The sequence below is a fragment of the Penaeus chinensis genome, chromosome 43, assembly GCF_019202785.1.
Source record: "Penaeus chinensis breed Huanghai No. 1 chromosome 43, ASM1920278v2, whole genome shotgun sequence".
In the NCBI taxonomy this organism is placed as follows: Eukaryota; Metazoa; Arthropoda; class Malacostraca; order Decapoda; family Penaeidae; genus Penaeus; species Penaeus chinensis.
The window spans coordinates 18,081,883-18,091,882 of NC_061861.1; the positions used below are offsets into that span (position 1 = coordinate 18,081,883).

General features: G+C 37.9%; 1 protein-coding gene across 1 annotated transcript in view; it reads right to left on the reverse strand.

The window, feature by feature from the left end:
- Nucleotides 1–5,536: 5,536 nt before the first annotated feature.
- The window catches only part of LOC125048320 (probable small nuclear ribonucleoprotein E), a 4,709-nt gene continuing 245 nt past the window's right edge, over nt 5,537–10,000 (reverse strand). The window contains exons 2-3 of the mRNA XM_047646983.1: nt 6,991–7,159; nt 5,537–6,166 (exon numbers count right to left, since the gene is read on the reverse strand). Of these exons, the coding sequence (XP_047502939.1) occupies nt 6,096–6,166; nt 6,991–7,159 (240 nt within the window). The 3' untranslated portion in view covers nt 5,537–6,095. The remainder of the gene's footprint in view (nt 6,167–6,990; nt 7,160–10,000) is intronic.

Here is a 10,000-nt window from a genome sequence, read left to right on the forward strand (position 1 = left end):
ATTTATATAGCATGTATGTGATATAACTAATGATTTTGTTGCATGTGAAAGTGTATGTACTATAATTTTATGCATGTGTATGGATACACATCTTTACATATGTGTATATCATTAGCTTTACAATGAATGGTTAAGCAAACCACGAATTACATGAATAACCAAAGATATGCTTTCCATTGAATAAAGAACATGTAGGGCTGTAATGAATATGCAGTTTCAAGCTATTTATTTTATAATGTGATACTGTGCTAATGTTTTTTTTTTTTTTTAATATATGCATTAAGTATATCATAGAATTACTACTGCTTTATGCCAGCATTTCAGTTTTATTTGTGCATTTAATTAATGTCAATGTTCTTTCAATTAAAAACAACGAAATTGGTAGATTAATGATTTGATTTTCTTTGATTCAAGATGATCAAGCTGTCACAAGTATAAACTTAAAGTAAAGTATTGATGTTATCAGCAATTTTAATTGATTTTGGTTTATTTTTCTGATTATTGTGATTGCTTTGGTGATTTTATAAATTTTATATACCAGTTGATTTTTTGGGGTTTGTCCAAGGATCTTGTACTGAGGTAAGAAATGTATTAATTTTATCTATCAGTGTTTCTTTAACCTTTCATACATGAGGCAAAAAAAGGGAGAAAAATAAAAAAAATCAGGTTCTTGTTACCAGACAAAAAATTTAATTGATTGAGTGATTTTTCTCTTTTTCTTTTTTCTTTTTTTATGAGTGATTATTATTATTATTATTATTATTATTATTATTATTATTATTATTATTATTTTTTCTTTTTTAAAGAAAGCTCCTTTAAAAATATGAGTCTGATGTTGACTGGTATTGTCCATTTATTTTTGACGTGTTGCTACAACCTGTCTTTTTCTATATGGCCTAAATGAAGAGTTGCTCTATATATTAATAATACAGACAGTCCTCTGCATATTTTGGGCCAAATGAAATTAACATTATCATTATATTACCATTTTAATAACACCACTGTTGTTGTCTTACATTTGCCAATGTCTGTAATATTTTATGGATTAAAAAAATAAATTTTCCTTTCAGGTTCAAACAATAACTGCAAAACGTGCTAGCATATACCTTCTCAGTAAAAAGAAAAACTTTATATCTGGTTTTCCCTATTTAGTCTTACAGTAGTCCGAGAGTTGAGACTTGGTAATATCCCCAAAATAAGCTCAAGAATCTGGGCATATTGAAAGCTATAACTTTACTAAACCAACCATGCCACACGACCCACTAAAAGGAGTGTGCAACTAGGATCTAACTAGCTCCATAGACATTACCTATCTACTCATACATTAGTAATGATAGCGAGGTTTTACACACACTCCCCGTGGGCACTCGAAATTCGAAACCGAAGTCAGATATACCAAGTTAAGAAAGTTGGAAAAGTGCAATACGAATTGATATAGATATATAACAATCCTCCCTGACCTGGCCTCGAACCTAGGTCACTCTGGGTATGAAACCGGAGGGCCAGTACTATACCAACCATGCCACACTTTATATCTCCGTTTGTATAACGAACTATGGATGCAGGTGAGATGTGATGGCCTACTGGACTATTAGATGACTGCTGAGGTCATTCATTACTTGCTGATCAAGATATCTGGTCAATTTATAACTTATTTTAGTTTTTCTTTTGATTTGATAATGTATTTACCTTAGTTAGGTAGAATGATAGGGAGTCTAATTACCTCAGTATTACTTGACTTTTCACAAGCTAGCCATATGATGAAGGTAAGTAACTTATAAATTACTGACTGCTGGAGAAATTTATAGAAAAACAGTAACATTCTGACTAATGGGAACAGAATCTCTGTCCACATGAGTGTGAAATTAAATTCTTGAAGTTATATAAAAAACCTAAATACCAAATATCTAGTTCAAAAAGTGGTGGCCTCACACTATTATTGCACATTCTACAGTATCTAGTTCAATAGTATGTTCAGTGTAGAATTCGCAGGATGGCTGACCACCGATGTTGCGTCATGTGGGAAAGTTGAGCATTTAAGATTACTCTTCATACTTCTGTCTGTTTGCCTTAGAGAGGAAGGGAAAGAGGGGTGGGGGGGGGGGGATAGGCAGCCTAGGCCAAGAGAGGATGTAGGAAAGTTTTTGGCTGGTAGCTAAAAGGTAGTCAACCTGTGACCAATCATTTATATTTCTAGGTCCATTTACATGATCATACATCTATATATATATTTAACAGTGAGGCTGTGTGACCATGAGAACTGATTCTATTTCTTCAAATGTGTTGTCAACATATTGTACAGTTGTCTAGTCATGCTTTACTTTAGTGGGTGGACCAGCTTATCAACACACGAGGTATGATTGTCTGATTATGTCCAATTGTTATTCGAATCACAGCCCATACTGTTGGAGTTTCAAAAAAAGAATATTTTCAAGATTACCAATCTGTTTCTTATTTATTTATTACATAATTATGTATTCCTGATTTTAATTACACATTTATTTAATCTAATTTACTCATGGAATCACTATCATCTGCATACTGTATGTATTTAAACATACAAATAACTTGTGTTTGTGTAATAGATTTGTGTTACTTTTCCTTGTTACTGCACACAGTGCCAAATGAAGTAAACTCTAAATTGCTGTTTCTTTCATGCATGTATGGTTATATGTGTAAGTGACAGTCTATGGTTAACAGTAATTTTTTTTCTCCAAATTTTATGTCTATCTCATCACTCAAAGATTAAGTTGCCATATTCTATTAGATAACTAGCATTTTCATTGTGGCCAAAAGAATCTGTTAAAAGAACATATTGAATCTTGAGCAGGTTTTATTTTTTTTTCTGTTTTAAAGTTTTAAATGGGAAAAGAAGAAATATATATAGTATGTGTATGTTGTAGCTCTTAGATTGAATTCACATGTAGTTCAGCTCTATAATGGTTAATGGTTAGAAGAGACAAATGTACTAAGACATCAAAGGTCATATAGCACTATGGTAAAATATTGTGGCAAAAAGGGTGGAAATGAGTTAATGATCAGGATAAGATGTGTAGGACACTGAAGGACAGGATGGTAGTGAAAAGGGTATAGAGGGCGAGCAAATGAAATGCAACGGGGATGTGATTAGAGGTATAGGGCGATCAGATCAAACGGAGAGTGTGTGTCTGAGGAAGGGAGAGTAACAATGTATGAGGAAACTGCAAAAGAGCTATTATCAGACAATCAAAGAGTGATACGGAAGAAACAATAGTTGTAGAAGTAGGAGAACATTCCAGAGAATGAGATAGGGGAACATGGGAAAGTGGAGAAGTATTGGGAAGAATGTCAGGAGGAGAGGGGTCCAGAGGAGGACATTGTTGAGTCTAAGGGAGACAAGTGAGCATCTAAGTGGGGGTGGCAAGGAAAATGAGGAAGGAAGAGGGAATGGTGATGAACATGGCAGAGGAGTGGATGGAGTGTTTTTGTGGGAGTGGGAGGAAGAGGGGTTGGAGGAACTTGAGGAGGGGGATGGATATTGGCAAATACTTTGAATGTAGAGGGAATAGGAATAGAGGGTGGATGAGGGACTGAATTATTCTCTTGAGTCCTGTTTATGAACTTTTTGGTGTCTTCAAGTTGGTGGTGGGGGGGGGGGGGGGGGGGAGGCCCGAGAAACAAAGGTTTACTTATGTGGAGGAGAAGAGGGAATAGATGTCCAAGGAGTAGAGGAAGAGGTGGGTGTAGGAGAGGATGTGGTAGGACGATGGGGGTGAAACGTTTAGATTGTCTGGTGGGACAGGTAGAGTGAGAAGGAAGAGGGGTAGGCACCGGGGAAGTAGAGATTAGAGTATTTGAATTTAAACTGGAAAAAGGAAATTGACTGAGAGAGGAGTAGAGATAAGATGGTTTGGAATTGAGGGAAGATATACTGGGGGGGATGCTGCGACTTCTTGAGAAGATGGGACGGATGCAAAGCGAGGTAGTTTTAGAACAGGTAGAAAGAGAAAACCCTTGTCGGTGTGCTTATTATCTAGCCTCGCATAGAGTAAGGCCTACTTTGAATCTGAGAACTGCTACCTCAGATTCGAGCTTGTAGGCAAGGCAGCTCCTATAAAATACATTTTGGGTACACAATTGGCCCATGACTGAGCAGAGCAATTTAAACGGCCATGTCCAGGTTAAGCACGGATAGGGCAGTGGAGCAACAGTGGGCACAATACCAACATTTCTGACATTGACAGGGAAGAGGTCGATATGGTCAGACAGGGCAGGACACTCCTCCAATATAAACTTCATGGGGGGGGAGGGGGGTCATGTCCACGGAATTCTTGGCAATATTGGTCAAGGATTTAAGTTGACCTCTGGGAGGAATAGTGTAGCACTGGATTGCCACTGCATCATAATCGATGAGGCATGTGTTTAAGTAATTTTCACAGTCTGACCAATTCTTTTTGTAGACAGGACAATCAGTTGGAGAGATGGAAACAGTTCTGGACAAGTATTAAGGGAGAAGTGAGATTGGGCAGAAATAGGTTTGCCAGTAAGGTCAGAGAGGGTATATAGTGCATGAGCTTGGGACTCAGATGTAACTGACAAGGCATGAACGATCAGAGCAACTGCAAAAGGAAACTTTCCCAACCTTTTTTTGGAGACCTTGTTGAAAGGGAAGGGGATTATCAGAGTTCGGGGCTGTAGGGGTAATCACAAAGAATCGATCCCACTTGGCTGGGCCAAAAAGGGCACTCAAAATGTTTGTAAAGGTGGAAGCAGTAGAAGGACGAGAGCGGGAGGAAGATGGGGTGGTTTGGGGAGAGGTAGCACTGTTGGGAGAAGGATGAACGAGTAGTAATGAGGAGGGTGGGGATAGACAATGAAGACTGCAGTAGAAGATGGAGTGGATGATGATGGGAGAGAGGAAGGGATGTATTCTGAAAGTTGAGTAATGACCTGGGCAGAGGATTCAGAATGGATAGAGTTGATTGCAGACATTGAGGAAGGGGTTGGGAAACCAATGAAATCAAATTTAGACAGGATAGTTGATGATGAAGGGGAAAGCTTTAATGCCCCTATTATGGGTAAAAATCTCCATTATTGGCCATGGTGAGCTTGAAATAAATGGGGAGAGGAAAGTCTTACACCTCAGGGTCTCCATGAGGGGTAAGGGAATACCATGCCCATGGCTCCTGGAGGCTGTTCATAAATGACAAAGCCAGCCTTTCATCCTTTCACCAAGGTTCTCACATCTTAGGAAGTGGACAGAAGAAGGGGATGATGAAGAGAAAGAAAGGAAAGAGAGAGAAGAAAAGACCATGCAATGTTAGTTGAGGCAAAGGCTGAAGTCCAAGGTGATCCCTTACTTTGGGCCTCAGTCTTTGTCTCCTAAGCCCCCCACCACAACAATGAGCAAGGGATTAGGTGGGTTAGCAATGCAAGCACCAAAAGATTATTGCATAAAAAAAAAAAAAAATGTATGGGCCTTCCTTATTCATATTTCCATTTTAACTCCTTGCTAAATATGTCGTATCTAGGACGACTTAATAATAAGATGATAATCTATAGATTTTAACATTTTATTACAAAACAGGGTTGATGTGGGTAATTACAAAATGTTCACTGGCATTACAAGAAACATTTAACATAAATATTCCTTTTCATCTTTTATTCAATGGTGAGAAAAATAATTGGTTCTCATCAACACAAATGCAAAAACATTACAAAAATGACTGTTCTAATCTGAATATGCAAAATATAATTCAACCAGTTACTTCAATAAAACTCGGACTTGCATTGCATGGAAATCTTTTATCAACTGTTCAAAAGTCAAACAAACAAACAAAAAAGGATCTAAATTTTATGCTGTGTGAATCTGGCTTGCTGGGCTTCAATACAGAAGGGAATAACCTTTTAAAATTATTCATGGTTAAATTAAAACTGTCTTCCATTTCTGTCCTAACTATATATAATAATATAAAAAAAAGAGGGAAAATCTTCCATTCAAGTTATCATAACATAAGAAAAGAATCAATACATAACTTGGATGTAAAAAAAAAAACTTATATATAACTTAGTTTTTCTATAATAAAATAAAAATTCTTGTATCGGTTTCTTCTCGCCTACATGCTCGTTCCATCTGGCTGCGTATTTTGAATCAAGGTTATGTTGTCTCCTTTCAACAAGATGCGACCTATGGGAGGAGTTCAAAGAGTTAGTAAACAAACACTATAGTGGTAAAAAGGCAGATGTTTTTTCTGCATTACCTCTATGACCATTTCAATCTAGTTTCTTAGCCTTTCCATAAAAGGAAATGTCAATATAATGTACCAACAAATACATTTTGAATGTTTTGTTTCATCACATGACATATCAAAGCTCTTTAAGAAGCAAACTCTTGAACTTGTAACTTGTTTTCATAGAAGTGTGTGCTTTCTCTGAGGATTCTATGACAAAGTGTCTTTATCAGGTTCACATAGCTGGTGCATTATCAATATATTATCACATGCATCACCAAATTTTATCAAGCTCAACATCACCTTCCGAATTACAGTAAGTAATTCCTACCCACCACAAACAACTTCATCTCCCCACTCCCACCTATCTCTAGGACCCCTATTCTCCACTGCTTCCTATTACCCACTTATCACTGCTGTCCCCTTCTCTCCATTACTCATTTGCCACTGCAAACCCCTCTTCCAGTCTTCCCATTCCCCACTCACTACTGCCTCCACCCACCCAACCCTATTACCTGCTCACTCACCCCTGCCAACCCTGCTCTCCCTTGTTCACCCATCACTTCCAACCCTGCTCCCCATTACAAACATTACCACCACCTCTCTTTCTCCCCAATGTCTGCCTTTCCCTGCCATACAGTTATTCTTCCCTTTACCCTCCCAGCTGGTGCCATCCCCACTGGCCACTGCAAACCTATTTCCCAATCTTCTCCCCCTTTCCCAGCCGCACTCTCCATTCCCACCAATTTCCATCCCGCTCTCCCTGCCCCCTAAAACTTACCGATGGTTTTCCTGGTGCCCTTCTTCATGTGCACTTCCTCGGACTGGTCCAGCATCACGTTCATGTACTCGTCGAAGCCAATGATGTGGCCTTCAATGCGGAGGTTCTGGTTCTCGTAGAGCCAGACCTGCACTCTGGCACGTGACTGGAGGAATCTGAAGATAAGGTTCTGGGGGGGAACAGTTAAGGAAAGTACAAAGACGAGGGTGCTCTTGGCCGTTGGGAAATTTGCGAATTCTTTTCCATAAAAATAATATATTCTTGTCCTTATTATTAGTTGCTCTTTATTTCATCTATCAATTCTTTGGCTGCTGGAGAGGTATGTGTTGGATGTTTTATGTGGTGGGAAATATAAGTACTATTGAACAGGTGAACAGGGAAGGAAGCGAGATGTTGTTGGAAGAATGTGTGAATTACTTAAATGTTAATAATTATTATAAATCCATGAACAAGGAGGATGTAGAAGGAACGCACAAATTAATGAAAAGGAAAAATGTGGAAGAATGGATGAATCATTATAAATATCATGAAGAGAAGACACTTCAAAGGAAATATTGGTAGAAGTAAGATAAATTGGAAAGGTTTATCTTCATAACAAAAGGAATATTCTTTAAAATCAAATGGGATGCAAATAAAATAAATAAAACAGCATATCTAAAGGAAAAATAAATAAATAATGGTCTCTACTTAAACAAATCAATTAAACGATTGAGGAGTTTGTGAGCCCCTCCACAGTATCCCATGTCTGTCTATTATTTCTACTATTGTACAAAATATCTTTTTCAACTAATGTCCTCTCAAAGGGTCAAGCCAAACCCATATTGTCAATCAGACTACTTCTGTTTTTTGGCTAAAAACCTACTTAGGTGGTGATTTATACTTTACTTTTGTAGCAGCAATTGATACTTCACAGTGTGTGAATACCAAATGTCAGATCCTGCCAATGCTCTTATGAATCACATTTCAATAGAAACACATTTTGGCCGAAAGCTTCTATAATATAGTAATAACAAATATATAAAGGCCAGTTCATGTTGTTTCTTTTATTTCACACAGCCATCCAACTTACTTTTCATTCCGATTATTCAGTCTCATATGTGAATCTTGGTATTTGTCATAACAAATAACTGGTTTAAAAAATAAGTGAAAGCATTGAATATTGTCTATGAAGTAACCAAACCCCTACTACTTCAGAAAAACCTTGGGGTACATCTGGAAACCACACTGATAACACATGAAGTAATTTGCACAGGGAAAGAAAGAAAGAAAGGAAAGAAAAAAGAAAAGAAAAATGGAAAAAGAAAGAAAGAAAGAAAAAGAAAGAGAGAAAGAAAGAAAGAAAAAAAGAAAGAGAAAGAGAAAGAAAAAGAAAAAGAAGAAAAAAAAAAAACAGGTAATAGTAACTGAGTAAGAGTCTGGCAGTAGAACGCCTGATAGGGGAATACAGTGACAGGGAAGGGATCTGGGGTCAAATCCTTCAGGTTAGGAAGGTCTTTTGGTTCATTTGAGGTTTAACGATCCCCAGGAGTGGCTTGAGTAATAGGGGTGTGTGATCACGATTAATTTTCCAAATATGACAATTGGATCTTCCCTGACAATATTTATATCAGATTTTTTTCTCGTGTAATGAGAAAGAATTTGATGATCATTTCCATCGCATTCTCCAGTCCTGATAGCAGGGGAGGGGGTGAAGTAGATCAGAGAAATGACAGGGTAAAACAGGCTGAAATAAGGAGAGAACAAAAATATTTACAACAAGCAGAAAAATGCTTTAAATCGGCTAGTGAAACTCTATAGATGTCCCCACCATCTTTGAAAGTATGGACTGAAGCGCCAAATATTAAAAAACTCGGGAATCAATCCTATCATTCGGTAGAAATCTATGAGATTTCACATCCAGATCCCCTGTGGTAATCAGACAATGCATCCTAACCAATAAACCAACCTAACCTTAACCCTGTGGGGTTTATACATTACAATCTATATATTCCCTGGCCACGGGGATCTGGCCCATTGACCCCCATGGTAATATATACGCCTAGTCAGGGGGCTATGCCCCCTGGACCCCCTAGTAATATATATGTCTAGCCAAGGGGCTATGCCCCTTGGGCCCCAATAGTAATAGATATGCCTAGTCAGGGAGCTATGCCGTTCTCACAATACACTGACTACTTGATAGATCGCAGTAACGAGTTACTTGTCACATTTGTTTTGGTCCTAGCAAGGTAAGCACGAAAAGGACTTCTTCGATCTTCGATCTTCGATCTTCGATCTTCTCTGTCCTGTATCTCCCTTATACTCAATTTGTGCACCTTTAGCCATAGATGAAAAGTGTCTTACTTTTCATCAAGGATACCACCCCATACACTTTTTCTTTAGTAAATACTCATCTTTCACTTATGTCTTTTGTTACGCAAAACGAGATTCATGCATATTAGACGTCGAACAACTGAAAAAGGAGTACAAATTGCAAATGAAGAACGGCTACTCGGAACTAAAGCATCACCACACCGTCGCCATTCCTCCAGCCTAAACTTAACCCAAATCTCCATCATTACCCCTCTACCAAGTCCTTCACGGAAAACCAAAAGCCACGGAGCACAGAACGCCAATGAAACTCTCTCACCTCCCACTCTATCCATTATAAACATTCATGAAGCAGAACCCACGACGTTTTCAATACGTGTTACGGACTGACCCCCCCAGAGAACGAGGCAATTCTACCCGCCAGTTCCTTTACTCCTAAGATCTCTTGTTTCTAGTCGAATTAGATAGAAAAAGAAAAAGAAATTATACGAGTTAAGCATCAGGTGTGTTAATTCTCTCACCCACGTGCTGGACTTTGAAACATTTCAAAACAACGACGAATTATTTCTCCAGTAAACATTTTTGTTTTTTTTGTTTTTTATCAAACACACTCTCGGCACAAATTTCCCACACCCACAAACAAAATAAACTCAAGAAAATAACAATAATAATGATAATAACAACAACAACACGACATAAAACA